Source organism: Kryptolebias marmoratus, linkage group LG20, assembly GCF_001649575.2.
Source record: "Kryptolebias marmoratus isolate JLee-2015 linkage group LG20, ASM164957v2, whole genome shotgun sequence".
In the NCBI taxonomy this organism is placed as follows: domain Eukaryota; kingdom Metazoa; phylum Chordata; class Actinopteri; order Cyprinodontiformes; family Rivulidae; genus Kryptolebias; species Kryptolebias marmoratus.
Window position 1 is genome coordinate 4,991,608 of NC_051449.1, and position 25,122 is coordinate 5,016,729.

The window sequence follows — 25,122 nt, forward strand, 5'->3', positions numbered from 1 at the left end:
TTTTTTGTTTTGTACGATCAACAAAGTATAAACCAAAGACAAAAACATAAAACATAAAAAGTGGGAGAGGCAATGCAAATTATTAATGAAATATTTTAGCTGCCCGCTAAAGGATGAATCAGCTAAAATCGATCAGGTCCAAGCACCGTCTAATGCTCTAGATGTGGGAGAAACAGTGATCCAGAGAGATGTGGGATTTTATTTTCCGCTCTAATAAAACCTTACAGCCTCAAAAGTGAAGTCAGGGGAGATTCGGCAGCTCGTGTCACACAAAATGACAGGAAACGATTAGAAACGAATTGGTTCCCACAGGAGGAAACTGAGTTGAGCTGGAAAACTACAAGGTCAGGGGCAAGTCTTAGCTTCAGGGATGGCTTATTGGGCGGGGGAGGAGATCTCCCTGGCATTTATCTGAGATGTTAATATGTAACAATCCATCTCGTATCTGCTGTGTTTTGCTGGCTTTTTAAACAGGAATATACACAAAAAAATAAAAAAACTGTCTAATGACTTTTGCCAATTTAAATTTTGACGCTTGACGTTTTTTTAACAACATAAAAACAGATACCTGCACACAAATAATTAATAAACAAACGCACCTGTAGGTTTTTTTAAGCCCTCAAACACGGACATGCTGGGTTTTCAGCACAAATGATGCAATCCTTTCAGTTTCTCTGCATTTTCTCTCTCTCCTCCACCTGACTCTACCCATTCCTTTTGCTCTCGTCCTCTTTAATACATTCTGATTCAAGGTCACCTTTAAGTTTTGTTCACATAATCAATGTTGGTGATAGCTCACTGTAAAGTGGGGGTGTGACACAGGAAGGTAGTTATAAATCTAGTAAAAGCTGTTTTTGCTTATTGAAGTCATATTTATCATATGCCTGACCAGTGCAAAAGGTGCACATGTGGTTCTATTAAAGTAAAAACCTATAAAATAACAAAGCAGAACCTTCTAGGTCTGTCTCAAAGGTTCGAAGTCCAGACTTAACCGCCCCTTTCCGGGATTACAGCGTTAAAAGGGACATCTGACATTGATTTTTACCTGACATATGCTCCTATTTTAAAGTCAAAACCCAGCTCCTTGCCACCACTACCAGAACAATCGGCTAATCCCACCATACAACCCCCTGCTGAGGAGGAATCTGCTTAAAAATATCTGCAGAGGAGGCTCTGCAGCCCAAACAAACACATTAAAGAAATCTTTCAAGTCTCTTTAAAAAAAAAAGCCTCAAAGTGCATTACTTAAATGTAAAATAAGTTCAGGAGTGTGATTTATTTCTGAAACAATGATGACTGAAGAAAAGGAACAATTGTTTCAAGGCAGAACAAAGATACTGTTCATTTACAACAAGAAGCCATTTTTCTTGTGAGCTCGACTTAGTAGCATTGTTTCCGAATATTGGACACCTAACTCATTATCAGTGTGATTATTACACTCAAGGGCGCACAGTTCTGGGAAAAAACTGACGTTACAAAACAATCTGTGTGATAGATGCCTCTGCTTTTCAAGCTAAATGAATTTTGGACCAGAAGAACTGCCACATGAGGAGATTTTCCTCTCATCACCCAGAGGAAACTTTGGAATAAATCACAAAAGGCGATTCGACTATACAAATGTAAATGTGCAAATTTTAATACTGAAGCATTTTTCCCACTGCCAGTTATGTCTCTATGAGTTTGAAAGGTTGTGCAAAAGAAAACAGATTCAGTTTATCTTTTTTTAACCCATGAAATCCATCTTTACTTTCACATTTCATGAAGTAAACTAAAGTTGCTTAAAAAAGGCTTAAACTTGCCCACAACTTGCTTTATAAACTTTTGTTTCTTACCTTGGAAACATCAGTTTTTTCCAAAATAAGCAGTTTTAGTTTATGCTGAAGACAAAGAATATTCTCTAAAAGAATATAAACCATTTATTTACTTGTGTTTTTTAACTTTATGAGAAAAGTACAACTTTTGAGATTTAAAATATATGTAAAGGTCTTAGCTGACAAACAGAGTAAGATAAACTAATGAATTTAAAACAATAATTTATAGCCAAAGTTTACAACAGAGTTAGAATTACTAAATTATAGCACCTGCAGCCAAATAGTCCATCTCTAGTCATTTAAAGATTACTTTATGTAAAAAACAAATTTATTATATGTTTATATGCTGATTTCCTGTTTTTGTATAACATTTTTTAACACCATTAGTCATGAATTGAGTGATTAACATGGATGTCAAAAACAAAATTGCTATACTCTCTTGAGCTGTAACTTCAAATAAATAAAATTATTTACGTTTAACACAGTGCCCGAAGTAAAGAAAATCATATTTCTTTTTTCTGCTGTTTTATAGAATAGTTTAGATAAATTTCATGTTCATGTTTCTACTTCAGATTGATGCCCACAAATATCATGAATTCAGTTAAATTGGTGGACAGGGTGTCTTGTTTGTATTTGCCTTTTATTTGGTAAATTCTTGCCACCATATCTAGTTTTAAATGATCCAGATTACAACCATAACGGCCATTAGGCTGCAGTAAACGGTAAAAAGCAGCGACTCACCTCCACACTGACTGTAAAGTCGGAGCCGTCCAGCAGGGTGACCTTACACTGCATGATCTTCACCTTCTTCACTCCTCTCAAAGGAGATTTCGTCAGACGACTGGTCGACGATCTGTGGGACTCCTGATCTTCTTCCTGCTGCTCCAACCCCCCCCAAAAAAACAAAAAACAAGAATGAATGAAACTGTAATGAGAATAATTGTTTGTGGCTTGCTTTTGTGACATGTGATGAGTATTACTCCCCTCCCATGTGTTGTTTAATCTCCTGAATGAATTATCACTCTGTCCTCTCAAACCTCCTGGTTCTGGTTTTGCTGGAAGTTTCTTCCTGTTAAAAGGGAGTCATTCCTTTCCACTGTCACCAATGTGCCTCTCAGGATGGAAGATTGTGACAAAGTGAAGGTTTGACGCAATCTGCTCGCTTCCTTAAATAAATAACTTTTACTAATTAGTTTTTTATAACGTATATGAATGTTTTTACAGCGCCCTGAGATGACTTTTGTTGTGAATTGGTGTGATAAACAAAATGAATCAAACTGAATCAAGAACAATCAGAACGTCGAAAAGATTCATTCTTTGGGCAACAAAGCAGCAACCAGTTTTGTCACATTATTAAGCCTAAAAATAATGACTGGACCCATTTCTAAGTGTAATCAGGTACCACTCTGACAGGCTGGAAGTGTACCGCTATTTTGTCCTAAATAGAGAAAATCCAATTTTCCACTTGGCTGAAAACAAAGCCCTTTCTGACTGCGTGCTGAAAAAGAAGCCTTGAGCTTCGGGACATTTTTTTTTCTTACTCACAAAATGGATTTAATGTTATGAGCCCTTTCATTTCTTATCTTGTCCCTTAGGTTATATCCATCACATTGCTGGTTAGGGTTAGGGTTAAGACTGTGAACCAACTCTCTCAGAAGCAGTGTTCAGCCACGGAAGAAAATTACTTTTAGGCAGCAAAGGAGTTAAACAGGATTAGGAGTTGATGAAGTTCAAATTTCTTAGAAATACCTAAGGATGTATTTCACACATGTATGTTACCGAGGCCACTTTTTGTGCATGCATATGTGCATCCTCAGCCGGAGAGTGTGTGTGTTTCACAGGAAAGTCTGACGCTGTTGTGTCACAGAGCTGACAATTTTCTCAGTCATGTTTCTGCCAATTCACACAGCGCTGACAACAACGGTGCATCACCCGTCAGTGGCTGTTTAATGCAGCTACACTGGAATAAAATAGCTTTACCAGTAGAAGGAAGTTAGGAAGGGAAGTAAACCTAGTCTACTTTTGGCTCAACTTTAATCACCTGACTTTGAAATGTGATATTTCTACAGCAGCTACATCTAAGGTTGAAGTAAATCTGAGACAAATTATCAAATGTTAGAACATAGTAATATTTGTGTAGAATATAAGCATCTAATTAAAAGCACCACTGAGACTGAAGCCTCCTTTACAGCAACGTGATGCAAAGAAACAACACAGCAAAATAAAAACTATTCAACAATCTTAAGTGCTTGCATAAAAATCAAGTACTTATTAGTATATCATATTCAACCTAATTTTAGCATTTTAGTTTAATCTGAGACATCGTGTGGATGGTTTAGAGCTGAGTGAGAGTTCTTAAGATTTACTAAAACAATAAATCTTTACTGATGTCTGAAGGAAGGCGGAAAGTTTTTTTTTTATTTTTAAAATGAAAGAAATGAGAACTGAATGAAAGAGAAGTTTACTTGAAGTCAAACGCATCAGATGGAGGACTCTAACAATGGAGGACACAGAAGTCACGTCACCATTTCCCCCCACGATTTCCATTTTACGACAAAGAGACAATTCATTCAGGAGAGGGAATAATGCTGTGAAATGTTTTCTTGAATCTGAATGGATCAACACAATAAAGTGGGGGAAAAAAATTGAATAAAGTGACTGAACCCTTTTTTGTTTTCCATGATTAAAGTATTAGCAGGTAAATGTCTCAGATGACTCATACTGGGTGCTTATAATGAGGCTGACCTGTTCTTTTCTGACCGGGGTGCTGTGTCCGACGGCAGCTGGGAGCTGCTCCTGCTGGTTCTTCGGCGAGGTGGGTTCGGCTGCTGCTTTAGCTTTCCCCTTCCCCGTCTCCTTTTTCTCCTGCGGCTGTTTAGCCTCGGAGTCTGCGCCTGATTCAGTTGTCATGGTAAATCACACTGGAGTGGAGGCAAAAAGGAGGGTACAGAAGAAAATTCGATGAGTCAGACGGCTCGTTATGAACTTATTTAAAACCACCCTTTTGTCAAGCCTGTGCAGTGAAAAGCTCCCCTCTGATGCAAATACACGGATGCTTAAAGACTGTTTGACAGCAGAATAAAAACTAATACGAACGGCTCAAGTCTCTTGGCTCAGTAATCACAGTGATGATAGCAGCTGCTTGGCCTGCTGGATTCCCAAACAAATGATAAAACAGATGTATTCACTCCTATTCAGGGAGGGCAGATTACACTGGTTTAAACTAATCTGAGGGAAAATGAAAATGACTCTAAAGTTTTTCTAAAACACAGAAAATAGTACAAACTTGTGCAAGCCTGAGGTGAAGTTTTGGATTTATGCAAAATTTCCCCAGAGAAGTAAAAGTGATTAAGTTGAATCGGTGAATATTTGTTTAAAAAACTTGCTCTCTTTCATATTACATTCTATGCATCTACAGAAATTCAGGTCAGCCTAGTTTTAAAACAGCTATCTGAGCAGCTATTAGCTCATTAATTTAGTTGTTAGTTCAAATTAATTAGCTAATTAGGGGGAAATTAACTGACAGAGCTAATTAGATGTTCATTAATCAAAACAAAATGTCAACTTGTCCTTTTGTTGTACAGCAGAGTTTTACAATCCTTAAATAAATAAATAAACAAACAAAAACACACAAACTAGGTGCTTTTGATAGAAGGCAGTCTTGCACATGAAACTCCTGCTGGTTGCAGACTTTGTTAGTGAAGGTCTGCTGGAGCAAATGAAGGAACATTTTGGGAAACCAGCAAAAACTACGAGCGAGTTAGCAGAGCATGGAGGGGCTGAGAACAGAACTAAACCTTTTTGCAGTGTGCAGTCAACAAGCTTTCATTACCTGAAGATCAATTATGTTGGCTGTAAAAAAAAAGGATGCACTCGGTGATAAGAGAAAACATTTACTGGCTGTATTTTCAAGAAGATGACAGGGTGGCCGGATCTCACTCGGATCCTGGGACGTGGGCTTTAGGGGTGTGTTTATGTGACTGCACACTGCGTCTCTGTTGAGGTTTGTAGTACGAATGCCTGTCATTCTGCTGCCGGGCCTGTTTCTCCCTCAGCTCTATTTATAGGGACGTGTTTACTGCGAGGTGAAAGGATCTCTGACTTACAGCCATGGCTGTTCAGATCAACAAACACTTTGGAGTGAGGTTATTCCTGAGAATGTTGACAATGCTGACTCAAAAAAGAAAAACTGCAACATTTACCAGAGAATGCTGGAACTTAATTGGATTATTGGTTAAATAATTAAGTTTAAAAGGCACAAGGAACATTTACTTCTTCCTAATGAGCAGCTTGTTTGAATCCCACTGGAATCATAATAAAAATGGATTACAACATACTTTTGAATTACACTTGGTCAAGCAGCAAAAGGAGAAAAAAAATCCTTTAGAATAGCAAGTTGCTAGCTTGCTATATTGTTGACTCAAAGCAGCAATAAAACTGGACTCAGAGAAGTCAGGAGCATAGGTTTCAAGGTCCAAAGGTCAGTGAATGCAACATGCTGATCAGACTCTTCTCAACCTCAGGGGCTATAAAAGCCAATAAAGATGACCAAAACCAGATTACAGGCCTCACTAGCATCAATGTGAATAAATCAATGAGTCACAAGATTCACATTCCAACCCTGACTTTCAAATGAAATCCAAGCGTTACTAAAAAACATCACTAAGCTGAACTCTGGCAAAAAATCCTTTAAAAACCTCTACTGTGCCTTTGTTGTGTCATGTGTGGCAGACTTGAGCTGCGGGTCAGTAATCCACTGACAGAGCATTGCTGCACAGACAACCTTTGCATCGCTTAACCCCCCGTGAAAAAAGGAACTATAGACGGAGGGGTGGAGAGGAACATATTAGCACCATAGAAATTGAGAAAGAATAGGTTCAGTCACTGGTGACAGGCACTCTTCACAGGGCCACAAAAAAGCTCAAACAGTGGCCTTGTGTGTGGCCTTCACCATGCACTGGCACATACATGAAGCATTCAAAAAGCCGTATTCACAACTCATTTAATGCTTTAGATTACTGCTCACATACTGGAGACTGTGCCAATACAGCCTTGTTAGACTGTCTGTATGATTCAGATAAAGACAAAAAAAGAGCAATGGTAATTTAACCATCTGTGCTAACTGAGAAATAAATAAAGCAATGCCTGCTCAACCCAATGTTCAGCATTTCAGGTCGTAAAATATTTTGCAGTGTGGTGTTCAGCAAAGTTTGTTCCAGACAAATTTTCAATACTAATCCAGATTAACATCCACTTAATCAACCCAAATCCCTTTGGATCCCTGACCTAATATTACAAAACTTAATCTGCAGACAATATTTTAAGAAATAACCTTAACTATAAAATAATTTTAAATATATTTTTTAGTTTAAATGGCAGAAGAACTAATCTTGTGGTCAGAGGTGTTAATAGAACAAACCTTCCCATACAGTATAAGGCAAAAACAAACAAACAAATGTAGTCCTTACCAAGTGCTAAAATTAATTATAACAACCTTGGATAAGCAAAACCAAAGGACATGTCACCCTGGGACATAGATGAACAAAAATTAAGTCAACATGCAAAACTTGTGCTTCTGAAAAACTAAGAGTCAAAGTAATTAATTTAAAAATAACCAACTTTGACATGACCTTATCAGTCTTTCACACAGCTGTGGAATTTTGGCACAAACCTTTGCCTTGGTTCATTAAAGTTTGTGGACATTTGTTTATGGACAGCTCTCTAATAGTCCTGCTACAGGATTTTAATCAGGTTGAGGTCTGGAATTAATATTCAGTCACTTTGTTACACAGATGTGTTTGGGATTATTGTCATGTTGCATCACCCAATCTGGGCTAAGACAAGCTGCCGGAGTCAAAGTGTTGGCGCCACATTTAACTCTAAAATACTTTGGTATATAAAGGAATTCATGGTCGACTCAATGACTGCTAGAAGTCAAGATTGTGTAGCTGCAAAACAAGCCCAAATCATCAGCCTTTCACCACCATGTTTGTCAGTTGTTGTGATTTGTTTGTGCTGATATAATTGGGTTTGGTTTTCACCAAACACTGAGTTATTCATTATGGCCAAACATCTTCAGTTTGGTCTTGTTTATTCAAAGAATGTAATTTCAAAAGACTTGTGGTTTGTTCAGATTACAAACTTAAGCTGTGCTGCCATGTTTTTTTGTTTTGTGTGTGAGAAGGGTTTTTCTCCTGCCAATCCTCACAAACAAGCCATACTTGTTCAACTTATTTCTAATTGTCTTGTCATAAGTTTCAACATTTATTACCATAACTGAGGGTCAAACGTCTAAATTTAAGAAATATATATATATATATTGTTATAATCTTAAACTAAGAGCTGCAACCTTGAAAATACTACAACAGGAAGTACGAACAACATCACAGTGACTCAGTAACCCAGGTCTGCTGTCTGCCACTGAACAAACCAATGAAATCACATTCAGTTAGATATCATACTCATGTCTGAGCTAAAAGGGCAGCTGTGCCTTATCAGTATGAAGCTCCATTACATAATTGGTCACTGACTCTAAATGCTGTGTCCATGCATGTGAACCTCCATTTTAAGGTCCACTTGTGATTGTTCTGCACACTGTGGAAGAGCGGCCTGTGCACATCGTATCCTACAAATCTATGGGAGGACGAGGGGCCTGCCATCTGTGCTGAGTGCTGTTAGCCAGACTACATCACAGCTGGGCTCACCTCTGACCCCTCCTGCCCCCACACCAACAGTCCTGCCGGGAGCTTATGAAGCTTACGAGGACGGGAATGCTTGTAGTTCTTCTGACGCGGTAAGACCCATCCTGAGCAGGCCTGCAGTCCATGTTGAGACCCCTCTGCATGGCTGCAGGGCTGACAGCTGTCAGACACAACTCAGATACGGTAACAGGACACCATGTGGCTGGTCTGCCCACTCAAATGTGACACCTCTGCTAAGGGGCTGAACTGTCCAGACTCCAAATCCACAAATACGTTCATATATTTTGTTGGTAAATAAGGTAATTCACTAATGTTCCTTTTTATTTATTATTTAATTTTTAATTGAAGTCTACAGAAGTTTCTTGTTTACTTCATTTATTGAATTTCATTTAATCAAGAAAATATTCAGCCAATAAATCAATCAAATACTAAAGCTGGTTGCAGTCAGAGAACTTTTGAAACCTTTAGGACTTTGCCAAACATATTGCCCATCATTTTTTAAATGTAGTTCACAGAGTTTAAAACAACGAAAACAATGAAAACAGGACTTTTTTTCTGCAAAAAGTGACTTTGCAGCAAATTTGCCTGTGAAATGCAAACACTTTGCCTGTCACACTGTTGTGACAGGCAGCAACAGTGTTATACAGGTAACTGTGTCTTTGCCTGAGCAACATCCATCCATCCATCCATCCTTGCTGGTATGTATCTTCAGCGTGCCTGAATAACTATTTTAAGGAAAAGGTTTTTATCCAACTCAAGAAACTCAGGTCTATCAGTTTAAGTGATTAAATTAGCTGCTCAGCCACAGGAAAAGTAAAAAGGACAATGACTGGACATAAACATGAAAGGCTTTTTAATATTAATTTTTCCCAGCTTACACTGTTTGCAAGTTCAATAAAGAAAAACAACAAAAAACATACAAAAAATGTTCTTTGGGATTTTAATATTACTAATTATGTTATAGCTTTATATTGCTCAATTTGTTGAAGTTTTATGTTGTTAATGTTTTATTTGTCTATCCTTGAAAAGCCCAGCAAGCAACAGGGGTTGTGAATCAGCAAATTACTATACACTCTTTGTGCAGAACAATAGATGCACTGTACGTCCAGTGTGCCTAACAGCATTATCCCTGATACATAGAGAATAAATAAAAGTATGAAGATTGTTGAGGTCACTTGTGTTTTTTTGTAGAGCCATCGAAAAACAAACCATTAAACATACTTCTGCAAAGCTCCCAACCAGACTTAAAATGGGAAAAGTGACTCAGTATAAAGGTTATTGTTGACTTTGTGATATGGTAAACAAGACATTCAAAACACTAGATGCTAATAGAGCAAGGCAATCTGCCTACTGTTGAAACATATCTATAAAAAAGGTATTCATATTTGAATATTAAATTGCTGTTATAGTCAATGATGGGATTTGTTTTTCCTAATCAATATTAAACAAATAAATAAAAACTTAAACTGGAAACAGATGCTTTACTGCTCTGGTAAAATTACGATGTTCATCAGTGCAATATCACCTGACAAAACGATCACCCATGTAAGCCTACGCTGTTACATTTGCACGTATGATGACCACTCAGAAAGCAAATACGATGTGACAGAATGTCTTAACCAATTTTCACACAGTTCACAGCCTCCTAACACATCACATGGACAAAAACCGGCACATGTGCGAGTAGCTTATTAGCAGTGCAGCTGTTTTTTTTTCTGCTACTGACTGAGTACAATGGAGGTGGAATGAGGTATTTCTGCAGAACCCTCATTCTTGAGGAGAAATACTAGTGATACTTGTCCTACGAGCTTTGTCACTAGAGGCTTTTTGGGAAAAACAGTTGCTGAAGGAATCTTAAAAATAATAATTTAGCAACAAATCTGCCAAGTATCAGTACTACTTGATGTCAGTCTAATAACGTACACTGTCAGAAACCAGATATAATGATAAACTATTCCTAAAGTAATAAAACATAATAAAACTGGACTGAGTGAGTTATGTTGGATAAATGGGTACGGGAAGACATTACAATATCATCTTTGCTAAGTCTGATGTAGCGAAATAGCCTTACAAAATAAAAACTGCAAATAAACGTGACATTAACAAATAGTTTCCACACATAATTAAACGTGGCACTCAAAAACAATAGTCTGATTCACAAAATAAATGAATAAGAACAAATATGTACCTAAAATTCAGTGTATTTGTATTTATATCATTTTAAAAGGCATGCACTTTTACAGACAAGTTATATATCAAATCAAATTCAAATCAAATTTATTTATAAAGCACATTTAAAAACAACTGTTGTTGACCAAAGTGCTGCACACATAAACATTCAATACAAACATACAAAAATACAATAACATTACAATTCTCACAATGTATTAAAAGCCAGTGAATATAAATGTGTTTTAAGAAGAGATTTAAAAACACCAAGTGTTGAAGCCTGTCTAATATGGAGGGGCAGCTGATTCCACAGTCTAGGAGCTACCACTGAAAACGCCCGATCACCTCTGTGGACCAGCCTGGATCTTGGGACAACTAAGCACAAGTGGGCACTTGATCTAAGTGATCTAGAGGGCACATAAGGCTGCAGAAGATCAGACAAATATGCAGGTGCCTGCCCATTTAGGGACTTATAAGTCAACAATAAAACTTTAAAATCAATTCTAAAACGAACGGGGAGCCAGTGAAGGGAAGCAAGCACTGGGGAGATATGTTCACGCTTTTTTGTTCGCATTAAGAGACGAGCTGCAGCGTTCTGAACCAGCTGTAGTCGTGAGAGGCCGGCCTGGCTGACACCAACATACAAAGAGTTACAATAATCCAGTTGGGAGATGATAAAAGCATGAATCACCCGTTCAAAGTCATTTAAAGATAAAAATGTTTTCACTTTAGATAAAAGTCTTAATTTAAAAAAGGACTTTCTAACAACAGAACTAATCTGTTTCTCAAAATTAAGACCGGAATCAAAAATTACTCCAAGATTTTTTACGTGAGACTTTACAAACTGCTCGAGGCTACCAAGATCAGCAAGAGATGTATATATATATATATATATATATATATATATATATAAGTATTTATTTGTTTATAACTAGATGAGTACAGACAAGCTAATTTTAGAGCGAGCCTTAAGACACTGAAAGGACACTTTACAGCAGAATTTGGGGAAGACAGCCTGGTCACATGAAGGTGACTCCAAGCTAAGAACGTTTTTACTGAGGAGGCCATAAATCCTGTCAGCTCGCTTTGCTGCGTTTACATTCTTAGCATTGCTGTTTTTTTTTTGCAGCACGGCGTTAAAGGGATTCAACAACCGTCCAATCCAACTTGACTCACAATGAATGAAGAATATTCCAGATACCCCTTTGTCAAGCTACACTGCTGTTTTGACAAAGGAGAAAATCTCTGTTGATGTGAAAGATTAGAGGTAAATCTTTGGATAGTAATGCGGAGGCAATAACTTTCTACACAGGAGCTGAGACAGGCCAGAAGGCATTAGGCATTTCATAAGATTAGCTACAAGTAATCTGTAAATCAGCGCTGACCTCATTGCTAATACCGTCTGTTAGCAAGAATAATGAAAGGTTAAAATAAACCTTTTGGGAAGTTTACCTTATCTGGGACAACACAATGATACATAGGATGTTATGCTCAATAAGCAGTACTTAAACATCGCATCAGAGGCTGTAAATTAATCTCAAAACAAAAAAATTGACAACCAAAACATAGAAACACAAAAGCCCCAATTTTTGCTTTAATGCTCTTCATCGCTCAATTAGCTCCCTAAAAATGACTGTACTCATGATGACTCCTCTTCACAGCTTTTTGTCGCTGTTTCTTCTCAGAAGAAGAAGAAGAACTTCACTTTTTCTCTTTCCACCTGTCGTCTGACTCCATCGTTCTCCCTGACTCTGTTTACATACGGGCATTATTTTACCGATTCGAGATCTGTCGAGACTGTCTGAAGTGAACTTGTCAATGCTTGAATGTAAACAAACTCCTTGGCAACAAAACATGACTGCTGATTTTGCCAATTAATTACAAACTATTCGGTAGGCTTTTAATAGTTATTTACTGGTTATTTTTGAGGCACACATACAAATAATTTGAATCATATTGCAAATTTTGATAGCTATTATGGCTTTAATCTAATAATTGAAGGTTAAACTTGATTAGAAATGACCTAAAATTACATGCAGTAATATTACATGACAAGCAAATCTAGACAGTTTTAAAAAAGGGATAGGCTACCACATTGTAGGTATTAAAACATTGGATTTATTTTGAAATATTACTTATCAGTGGGTTGTCTCATCTGAAATAAGTGCTGCAGATCTTGAGCTTCCTAACAGATGTCAAAAGTTTACTTAAGGAAAAAAAGGGGGGCTAAAAGACAACAAACACCCAGTTTTCAAAAGAGCAAAATGAAGCTGTGAGGCTGAGCCCATCCTGGGTGGATAAACCAAACAAGGCTCAGATAAACAAGGCTTGTGGTGAATTTGGATGAAATTGTCAAGTCAGAGCCTAGCCGCTGCACGCCGAGGCTCCGGGGGATGAATGGGTGGAAGGATGGAAGGAAGGATGGAAGGAAGGATGGAAGGAAGGATGCTAAAAGAGGATCCGGACCAGCCATCCTCCCTCTAACCACGCCTACCGCACTGCAGATCAAAAACACCCCGAGTCTGGAGCTTTAACCTGCCACAATCTAACCCTTTTAATCCTTCAACTGTCTGCAAACACACCAGCCTCTGACAGTGACTCGGCAGCGCTCGGAATTCGTGTAGGAACCGGGTCGGAAAAACGCCTGGATCGTCTCCACTTCGGCTCCTGAAACTTGAGCACGTTAGCTCGCTTCACCTTAAAACGGTTCGCTCGTTTCAACACATTCTCAGCCCCCGTCACCCCCGTCCAGCCTTTCCCCGCAACAAAACAACCGATGCAAAGCGGCCCATTCAGTAAAATACACTTCAGCTTCAACGAACCGAACCGAAAGGATAAACAGCTGGACCACAGCCGGGGGCGTGAAGCCCCCCCCCCTGACTCGGGGGGTTTTAACACCCCAAAAAAGAGCCACGTCCACTCGACTTTTTCCGCCACAATGAATCCAGAGAAGAGAAGGTTTTTTTTAATGGTAATTTATGTGTCACCGACAGCGGGCCCGACCAGAACAAGAGAACCAACAGCACAGATTATTATAAACCAGGAAGTGTTTCGCCTTTAGAGGCAAAGCAGCGAAATGAAAGGTCCATTACCAAGCAGACGGTCCCGTCCTCGTTTCAGATGGTTATCCGAGCAGCATTCGGAGTGGGCTTCTGTTTCCTGACGGCGGTGCTGCTCTGCTGCAGTTCCCCTCTTCCACCAGGCAGCTCAGAGCAGAATGGTGGGATGTCAGGACAGCCGGGGCATTATTTCAGCAGCACCCCCACCCCTCCGATTCATCCAGACAGCAGGGCAATTAATGGCACAAGGTCTGATTCTTTAAGTGCGCAAAGACCGCTCGAGTCAGGTCTGCTCGGATTAAAGTGAACCAGCAGAGTAACAGTGCATCTGTCCGTTTGAATCCTTGCATTAAAAAGGTACTCATCTGCAAAGTTTGACATCAAACATAACAAAAAGGTTTGTTTAGTTTTCCAGATGTGCTGAGGGTAAGTCTGAAATGCGGGCCAGCAGTCAGTGTAAACAAAGCACTCGGCTGAATCCACCACAAACCACGTGGAAACCGGAGTCACATAACTGACCTACATTAGGCTGGCTGTAGCTTGTGTAGGTAAACAAATATGGCAGCATCGGTGCAGAATCTCAGGGAAGACGCTGCTCCACGAAGACAACTGTCAGGAATAAATATCGGGAAGCAAACATTCGCGGCTTCTGCGAAACTTCTGCCAGACCGGTAAGTTTAGTATTAGTCACTTTAGCTCTATCCAGGTAAACAAACACACGAGGTAGCTAGCATCTGGTTAATGTGTCCTTTTTTAAGGACACATTAACCATCACTACGAGGAAACTGCTGTGCAGATTTTGTTTATTACTTCATGAATTTTGCTTGTCTCGTCTTCATGACTTTGAAATTAGTACCTTTACAGGACTTTGTACGTAGCATATTACATCCACACGTTGTTGTCATAAGGAATATAATCTAATCTGAATACTTCTGGACACTCCAGGAACAATCTGAAATTTAAGGCCTAGCATTCCTTGAAAGTATGCAAACCGGCTGCTACCTTTCACGCCAGAGGCAAGACTATTATCTTTTATTGACAAATGACAGAGCTGTTTTGGTTCAAGTTTGAATACAACATTAGGCACAATCTCGCATAATTTGCAATAAAGTCTCGAATGAGCCAATGGAGTATACAGCATTACTATAGGATAAACTATTCAACGCCTAAATCAAATAAAAAAAGAACATGCCTGTGTTTTTTGACACAAAACATTTTGAAGGCAGTGCTTTAGTAACAATGGTTCAGTAATCTTACACTACTTGCAGTACTTATTTTGTTGCATTTTTTAACATTTGTCATTTCTAAGCTCAATCTGTTACTAGTCTAAATCATATAGGAGATTTCTTTTGTGGTTTAGCTGTTGCTAAATACTAGTTTGGTCACAGAATTGTACACAAACCATCAGACCTACTACTATAAATTATGAACCTCTCTGTGTTCACTCAGACTGGAGCACTCCAACATATTTGTCATTTATATACTGCATTTATTTAAAGGCCAAGCATTCTTTGAGAGAACGCAAATCACCTGGTGCCTTTCATGCCAGACTTTTAAATCACGATCATCTTATGTTGAAATCGGACAGAGTTATAGCCGTTTTGGTCAAATCTTGTACATGATACTATGCGCAATCTCATGGAGATCGGTTGTTCAAGACTCTCAGCTACTACCACATCAGACTTTAGCTTCATATCTGAAAATATAACAAAGTTATAGCCACTTTTATGTTGGCTGGAGTTGATTAGCTGTGGTGGCCATCTTGAATTAGGTTGACTCCAAGAGTTAATGAGTTGTAGATGTACAGCCAATAATTACTTGGAGAGTTTCGTTTAAATCCATTCAGTGGTTCATAAGATATTTTGCTAACAGACAAGATTGACTCTAATAGTAGTTAATGGCAGAGTATGTGTTGGGCATGACAGTCAGCGACTACCACACCAAATGTTTGCCCAGTGGCTGTAAAATTGACCGTGTCCATCTCCAAAACAACCTCACACATACAGGGACATGGGAAAAGTCATTACAGCCCTTTTGCCTTTAGCGGTGGGCGCTAAAAAGCAAATGGCGAGCGCATGAGCACTGCAGCACTATAAGACACATCTGCTCCTCTCCTCTTCACATATTCATGTTTGTGCAGAAATAAAAACACAGAAGCAAGTTTTTAATTAGAGTGTGCGTTGTTTCCTTTGAGGATTTGTGGGTCTCGCCTCCCACCACACAGAGAGAGCTTGGTCAATCTTCAGACTTTTACTTCATCTAATTACTTTCATACTCGATGGACTATATGAAAACACACAGTCCTGAACAATATGACTTGAGTTATTTTACTCCTGCAGTCACACATGAATTCTTTAAATAGTGACAGAGACGTCGGCTTGTTTTGCAGATAAAGGGGACTAAATGCGACACAGAATTACTCTTCTGTTGTGCAGCTGCTTATTAACTGTAGCAGACTATGAACAACAACAATAGTGTCTCACAGTATATCGAATAATAAAAGTTAAAAGCTAAAGTGATCTGGCAACAGTACATGTGAGTTTACAGCAGCTTTTGAAGCAACTATCAGGACACAGTTTGATGTTTGGAGCTGCAGCAGCTAAACAATAAATGTAACATAAACCACTATATTCCTGCAGCCCTCAGTTCAGGGAAGAGACATAATAGCTGTGGGAGGTTGTCAAAATGATCTCAGACAATATAATAACTCACTGAGCTTTCCTCCTAAGCCTTAGCATGATACTTCTATTAACCACTTAAAGTCTGGGAATTTTGCTTTTGCACGCAGTCACAAACAACACGTCCCACACTTGAGTGCTTAAAACTTTTCACAGTTGGGTTCTTTAACCTATCTCCTTATGTCTCATTCGTGAATCAAATGAATTCATAAGAAATCCAGAAAAATAACTGTTTTGATTTAAACATCTACGAGATGACATGCAGTAAAAGCTGACAACAATGTATTGTTTCCTCACCAGACAAACAATAATTATCTAGCAGAGGAGTCGGGCACAGTGCCTCAGACACTGCTTATCAGGACCCAACGGACCAGAAGGTGGTAGGAAATAAAAGGTTATTCACTCAGGAAATACTTGTATCATCGAAGTTGAGCCTAGATTGTCTTCTGTAGATATTACATTTTTACAATTTCATTTTAAAAGCCTGTTTGAAACCTGCAGTATCAGAGTTTTGCTCCAATATGGCTGCAATGAGGCAGCATATACAGGAAGACTATCCAGTTAATCAAATCCAACAAACTTGACAACTCCTTTCTCCCTCCTTTATCTCTGACGGTGTGAGGTAACTCCTAAAATATTCTGAGACGTTTTGTGATGGTGTCTACACTATGGTCTCCCATAACTCGATGCAAAGAATGTTGGTGGTTTTCCCCCTTTGAACTTATACTTTTAGTGCCTAAAGAAGCAGAAAGATCCAGAAATAAACTCTCAGGAAACAGAACCTTTTCAAATCTGAAAAAACAAAACCAAAGCCTGAGTTTGTCAGGCAACATGTTCAAGTTTGGTGGCATTTCACTTCTGTATGTCAAAAACAACTTCATGAACAAAAAGTACTGATTTTCACCAAATGTACTAACAAAACTCTCAGAAAGGCAGCAGTAAACATGCAGCAATCTGGTTATGCTTTAATAACACAAGTTTAAAGCTTTTAGTCAGAAAATGTTATCAGAAAAAAATGCAGAAATCTTTTAGTTTGAAACATGAAAATATTTACTTTATCGCTGGAATTTCTGCTACATGAGTCTCTTCAGAAAAAAAAAACACATCAGCCATGACTAACAGCAGTAAATTCAACATGGTTAACAAATTAATGTATTTTTTTATATAAAGAATAGCTATAAAGAATATCTCTGAATAGAGAAAACACTCATTGAGGCAGTTATTGTTTTAAAATGTCCTAGAATATAAAGAAAAGTTTAAAAACGATGGAAGCAGCATTTCCTTTGACATGCATAGATCAAATATTAAAATGGAAGCAAACAAAAAAGCATACCTCAGTCTGTTTTTTATCTTTTTTCATCATCTATTTCCTGAAACAGCTAGCCACAACTTTTACATAATCTGATGTTCTAATTAGTTTTTGCATAATTGTAGACCAATTTCCATCCGTCTATAAATAAACAGAAACGTCTGTCCTTTCTGCGGCTTAAACTCTGCTTGTATCTGAGCGACCGGAGAATCTGCTGACTTTAAGGTCACAGATTTGGTTGCAAAGCCAAACACCGCAGCATCGCAGTGGGCAGAAATCGTTTATAAGACCAATGAGAAGCCAGGTAATTTGGAGGAAGTGATTTGATTTTGATTTGCAGCAAAGGGTTGTTGGTCAAAGACGCCAATAGCTCCATTTTAGACTTAATGTGAACAGAAAAAGACAATTACCAACAATCCTTATCCAGTCAATTTACAACTCAGCTTTTATTATCAGAAAAGCCCTTTTCTGAGTCGTTCTGTTTGCAACCTAATGCAAGCAAAAATAGATGCACATTTTAGTTTTTATTATGCGTGAAAATAAAATGTTTTAGTAATTCCTAGATAGGCAACACAAAATGTTTACCATAAAAATCCTCCTAATAAGGTGATTAAGCTGAAAACCAACAAACTAAGGGAATTGTAATTAAACTGATAACTGTAAAAATAATTGATAATTTAAGGAAACGTTTGTGTTAAAGTGTTAAGACTGACTTTCTACACAACGTTTCAACCTTCTTTGCGTTTTGTGTCTCTAACATAAGTTTGAGTGCATATTTATGACTCGTCCAAGCCTTTTGAACAGAGCTTGATCAGCAGAATGAATATTTCCACACGAGACAGACAACATGTGATCTCTGGACCTTACTTAGCTTATGTGGTTGCTTATGTCTTCACTTTTTTTTGCTGCGCACAAAAACTCATCTGCTGCGTTTAACCTCAGCCTTGGACTTTTGAAACCTCGTCTATTCTGAGAAAATAAGAAAATATTAGACCGGTTACCCTGTACAACATTAACCTATTTGATTAAACTTGACATGTTACATAATCCCCTTACTAGTAGATAGCAAAATCTTTTTAATTAAAGATAAATATACAAATATACTGAATAATTTAGTTACCAGTATTAATTAAATAATGATTTAGACATATCTGAATATGTCGGCGTGCTCAAAAATTGGTATCCTTATGAGCCTCATTAGAGCAATCCAATTTCCAATGCTGCGAACATAACACGGCAACTAAAGCCTCATCAAAACATAATTACACGGAAGCATGTTCCAATCAATGCTTAGCAAATCACCCATGTGATTCAATTTTGAGAGGAAAAAACTGTCCAGGTCTGGTGAGCATTCAGTGTCCTTCTCTGGAGCCTGGGAGAAAATAATTACCACTGTAATCATAACTATGTTCAAACAGGGAATCAGATTTTCATTTTGCTTCCTGGGTTTTGACTCATAAAGAGCTCCAACAACACAAAAAATTGTTCAACCTGTGAATGGGTCCCAGACAACTGGGATTCCGATATCAATGTGTTAACTGCAGCTGCAAATCACTCTTTGAACCGAGTGAACTCAGAGTTATTTCGCTTCAGCTCCGCTTTGAACTTTACCTCTAAACAGCAAAACCTATTATCCCCCACCGTCCAGCTCTGCTCAGCCGTAAACGCTTTCAGTCCCACAAGGCTGCAGGTCAGCGTGCACACATGCCAAATTAAGGCTTGATTTCAACACCCCACACTGGGCCAAAGCTCCAAAATCAACCCCCTACCTCGAGCACACAGTCACCACACCACACCTCTTATTACCCAAGTCATTTCAGCTTTGATACCCTTTCATGTAAAGCCAAGGACACAGACAGAACTGCAGATTAAGGTGAACAGGAGTTAAGACAGTGAGGCGACACTCCCTTCTTGTGTCCTGCATGTAGGGGGCTCATCTTAACCGGTGCAATTATAAATCTGCTGTGTATTTCTAACCTTTGGAAGGTCGTGGGTAAATTATTTCGATTGTGAATGAAACATTTCAAGCAAAAGGGAAAAGCAGCACACTATGATTGGAGCTTTCTGTTGTTATTAGACCAGCATTTGGAAAAGTCTGAACTGCAAGGTGATCTGAGAAGGAAATGCAATGACAGTGATAGAAAAACTTTATCTAAATTTAAAGTTCACTACGGGCTTATCAGTTGTACTTTGCTGTTATCTTCTGATAATGTTTGATGTGTAAAGTAAAGACATCAAACTGGTCATGTGAACATTGCATTTGTAATAAAACTAAATGACACCTAAGTTGTTGAATCAAACTGTTGCTAGCAGTTAGCTTTGCTTTAAATTGAAAAGTCCCAAAGTTAAGCTAATTAAGTTGCTTACTCTGACACAAAGTATAAAATACTGTGAGCGACTCTACAGCTCTAAACTATTTCCTGAAGTCTCGCCATTAGTGCTAATTTCTGGTCTTAGTGCACAGAATGTTCTTTCAGTCCCGATAACCTTTGAGAAAATCTAAAAAATGTTCTTGATTTTGTTTTTTGGGGGGGCATTTTTACATCAGTTTACACAGCACACAGGGCAGCCATGTTCCAATTAACAAGACATTAAAAAAGTCCAACTGCATGTTCAGCAAAATAAATGAGGTTGTTTTAGCTTTGTATATAATCTGAAAGAAAAACTGTTAATTGGTTCCTTAACATAACACATTAAGCCTTTTTGTGGTAATAAACTGGCCACCAGCACCCATGATTAAGAAATGCTAACAGTGATAAACTGATTACAAATATTGATCAACTGACTGTTGAACTAAATCAAATCAGGAAGTGGGTTTAAACATTAATGCTTAACCCTGCAGCAGACAAGTACAATCCAACCAACAACTCTACTTAAGTTTAGCACAAAAAGTAATGCAGAGGACTGGACACCAAAGATAACACCAAATAAAGTGACGAACAGGCAACTCTGTGAGATAAATTGGGGTTTTCTGGTTCGTAAGTACGTGTGGGAACTGATTATGAGGCGACTTGGGTGAACTTGCTTAAAGTTAAATCTTGTGACTATTTCACAAATCAAAAAAGTTTAATGTTTCAGGCCTGGTTTCCTGAAATCTGGAAGGTCTTACCACAAAGGAAGGGACTTTTTGTGGTTAAAATATTTCCCCCTTAGTTTAAACATGAAACAAGGATAATTTTAGCCTCGGATAAAAGTGTTCAGTTTTCATCTTTGAGCCACTTTTATGTTTTGAACGAAGCCACCATCAGCAGCAAAAAGAGTTATTTAACCAATTTATCGACAGGTTGAAAAGTTCTTCACATTTTATACTTCCAATACATGTCCAGTGTTCAAAAATACAAGGGTTAGATTAAATGTAAATGATGCAAAATCATTGTGGTCAAGTTTAGCGATACTCTGAATGAAACCGATGGCATTATAACAGTTTTTAGTTGATAAATTCTCATCCAAGTTGAAACTCTAACTAAATTTCTCCACTATAAATAGATGGCCTCCCAGAGACACAAGGCCAAGACGGCTGAATGCTGCGTTCAAGATGTCCAGCAAATTTTCCAACAAAGTTATCACTTCATCAAACAAGACTGGGTTATACGTGTCATCTTTAACAGCCCCCGAAAGACAACAGCACTCGACTCATGTGTCAAGTTCACCTCGCTGAAGGCAAGAAATCTGAGCCGAGTGGCCTCATTTTGACATTTTAAATGTTAGATAAAGGTCCAGTAATGTTTCAGTACTTCACTTGGACATTTCGGCAGATATACAGTCACAATGAAGCAGGGTTTTTCTTGCTACAAATGATAATTTTTCAGTTTTTGTAATAATCTGAAAGCATTACTCAGATTCTTAAAAATCAATGAAGTTCACAATGTCTCTCTAAGATGCAACGATGCAATGATTTTAGGCCTACAAAAGGAATAATTTAACAAAAATTTGTCTTATTTTATTTAATGTGCATTTTCAAACAAAAAACACATTCTATTAAAAGTAAAATGCCAAAATGCTGGAAGAAGCAAAGGGCTTTTTTGTTTACATTTTTTTAAAATTTCTCCTTCAAATATTAAAAGTTCCCAAAGCATAAGTGACGAGTCCAACAAAGAAAATCTCCATAGTCCATAAGCTGTCAGATAAATTGATAAATATATTTCTATTTATTGGGTGAATACCAATTTGATCAACTCCATCCAGAGATGTGAATTTATGTGATACAATTATTATATTCTAATTGATTTCTGATTTATTAGTATAAACATGTGAGCATCATGGGATGTTTGTCATAACTGTCTTGTGGCACATTCCAAAGCATAGTCTTTTTACTCCAACCTTTGCATTTCTTATCACTAAATTAAGATAATGTCAGAGATAAACAGACTTTAAACCTTTATTTGCTCCTTTCTGAGTCCCACTCAGCACCAAGGAGCAGCCAGGAAACAATGTCCTCTTACAATGGAAGTGCTACTGATCACAAACTAAACTTAAAGTGCAGAAATGGTGTAAATTCCCAAGACAAATAGTTGGAAATGGGTTTTATCACCAGCTTTATTACCTCTAAAACAAAAGCAGCACATCTCCCATGCAGAGCCTGAAGACTGTGACGTGAGTTAATGTTTCTTTGAGCCACTAAAATGAGATTTTATTTTATGAAGTGAGCCTGATATGAAGTGCAGATCTAAAACCAGAAAGAGCTGCATGCTCTAATTCTGAGCAACATCTACTGAGTTTAAAAGATGCATTCTGATGAACTAATTAGTCATATGTGGTCATTATTTAATACATTTGTTACAGACTACCATCTACTTGAAGCCAGGTTTTGGGAATTCCCAGCTGCTTGACCATAATTGCAGCTTTCCTGTGCTGCGTTGGACCAACTTAGAAAAACTAGGCAAAAAAAAACATGGTCACCCACTAGGTTTAAACACCCTTTTCATGTTACAGCTAGAATGACATATGTTTTCAGCACATATAGCAAAATGCATACTGGTTAGTGCTTAAAAGCAGGTTTTCACTCTCAATTTAAGTGAAGCTATTTTAGAAGATGCTATTAGATGAGAACATCTTGAAAACATCTTTTTGGAACAAACACGTTCATAAAACTTTAAATGTAACTTTTCAACTGTTTTCTTACTTTGACTTACACAATCCTGCATACAGACCCTATATTTTTCTGCCCAAACTAGAACAGACATGTTGCATAATGTGTTCTGAGAAGCTTCAAGCATGTGGAAATCTGGAAAAATAGGGATGCTACGAAACTAATCAGAGTTCAATTTGATTAGGCCTGTTGCTAGATTGGTCACAAACATGGGGGAAAAAATTATTATTTAAAGTTTCAGTTCAGTCTTTTTTTCCCCTCCACAGTCATTGCTTTTTTTATACTGCATGAGACATGTTTTCCTAGTAGAAACCCTTTTAAAATGAATTTCTTTTTTTTTGGGCTATTTGCTTAAGAACAGATGGCGACCTTTCAAAACGAGCGATTATCTTGTGAACAAAGAAGACACTGCCTTAACATCTTGCTGAAGTTTCATGACCACAAAATGGGCAAAAAGCAATTATTTCCTTTAGATAAAACAATTCATTTGTGTAAATTTGGGAGAGAATTATGACTCAGTTGAAGGGGAAAGTACTTATAAATTAGTTTTTCTTTTATTTAACTTACATACTCAGTATTTTATGTTTGAGTCTAGTAGGGAGGGTGAAGACTATCCTATCAGTCATGGCACTAGTCATCTATGTATTGCAGAGCCAACACACACACACACACACTCATTCAATTTAGACCTACTAATTAACCTAACATGAAGGGTTTTCTTCTGTGGGAAGTCGAAGTACACAGAGAAAACCTCCACAGCCAGATGAAACATAAAAATCTGACAGAAAAGCTCCAACTGGGACTCAGACCAGGACCTCCAGGGTCTGAGGTGTCGGTGATGGCCATAAAGCGTAACTCTCTCAAGGAATCCACCGCGTCAGGTCACTAATCTCCAAACTAGGAGTCGCTATCAGTTTTTATATCAGCTGGATGAACATTTTGTACACGAACGCCGGATGAACAATCACATCCAGGCACAAGCTTATACGAGACACGAAAGATACGACCCGAATACCAAAACATCTCCATTTTAGCACAGTCCACACAAAACCTTCAGGCTGTGTTTTGTTTACGGCACGTCGAGGGTGACAAACAGTCACCGACTTATCTCTAATCACGCCTGTTTTTTCTTTTTTTTTTCCGAATGGATATTAATACAGTGAGTACAGGCAGGAAAGAACAGCTCATGGGGCCGTTATAAACACTCGAGATTATTTTCTTTGAGTGATTACCTGCTTTTATTAGGCATGAGCTCATTGACACATTTTCTGGACTTTGCTATGAGAGGCTGGCAGAGTAAAGTTCATATTTAAACGCTCTCGCCACATTCAATCACCATACATGTTATAACATACAGTAAGTTATTTTAAAGCCATCGTGGCAACGAATACCACAGTAATAACAGCAAATGATCAAGACAGAACATGCTACCATCAGCTTATCTCACTCCATCCTGTATGTTCACCTTCATTATGAGCCCTGGAGAACATATTCGTCATCAAAACAACCAGGCAGACCTTAAACGCATCATTAAAACAAAGAGCTCTTCATTCTTTGATTCACTGATGCTTCAGTTTTAGTAAATCTCAGAGGAAACTCATGCTGGGACAAATTCCCATTTCCGAACCGTCCGCCTGTGCCCAGGGCAGCGTTTCTTTCAAACCAAGCATTTGGTTACAAGTGTATTATTGATAATAATAATATTAATATATGCATATGGGTGTGTGCTTGAAAAAAAAAAAAACAGGATGTGCTTTCTCAGCATTTAAAAGAAGTGAGTTAAGATACTTCCAATGTAAAAAAAAACTGCTATTCAAGCACAGTCAGCACATTTAAAAAGACTCCAATGTGTCATGGGGCAATTTGAATAATCCAGGGATTTGTTTGGTATTTTTTAAACATCAGAGTTTCACTTTTAAAGAGGAAAATCTTATTTTTAGCTCTGAGTTTTATAAAAAGTCCTCTACTGACTACTTGTTTGGGTTTTCTACATGTTCAGTGCCCTCAGACGACCTTTAAGTCGAGTTGTTTTTTAAAACTAAAGTAAATTAGAGTAAGTGTGTTTCTCCTTATGTTTATATATATTTGCAACTGTTCTGAAGATAAATGGCAGCACCAAACATGTCCTGAACTACTTTGGGTCATACTTGTTTACAGTTTTTGTGAATGAACACTTGTTACTCACCGTTTCATGTTCCATGTCGCCAGGAAAGCAGCAGGTGTCACATTGGAAGCCAGCGGGGGGGAGGGGGGGGGAATAAAATAAAATCAAACAATTAAAGATGTTAGTAAGTAAAGTAGGCTAA

The 25,122-nt window shown here is 38.0% G+C and overlaps 1 protein-coding gene across 7 annotated transcripts in view; it reads right to left on the minus strand.

Moving 5' to 3' along the window:
• epb41l3b (erythrocyte membrane protein band 4.1-like 3b) overlaps positions 1-25,122 on the minus strand; it is a 49,944-nt gene that overhangs the window by 24,568 nt on the left and 254 nt on the right. For 4 of the 7 annotated variants that reach the window (XM_017410957.3, XM_017410959.3, XM_017410955.3 and 1 more), the window contains exons 1-3: positions 13,774-13,931; positions 4,557-4,732; positions 2,553-2,690 (exon numbers count right to left, since the gene is read on the minus strand). In XM_017410957.3, the coding sequence (XP_017266446.1) occupies positions 2,553-2,690; positions 4,557-4,721 (303 nt within the window). In that variant the 5' untranslated portion in view covers positions 4,722-4,732; positions 13,774-13,931. Of the gene's footprint in view, positions 1-2,552; positions 2,691-4,556; positions 4,733-13,773; positions 13,932-25,001; positions 25,019-25,122 lie in introns of those variants that run through there. The other 3 variants (XM_037981849.1, XM_017410956.3, XM_025004837.2) reach the window with 3 other exon arrangements.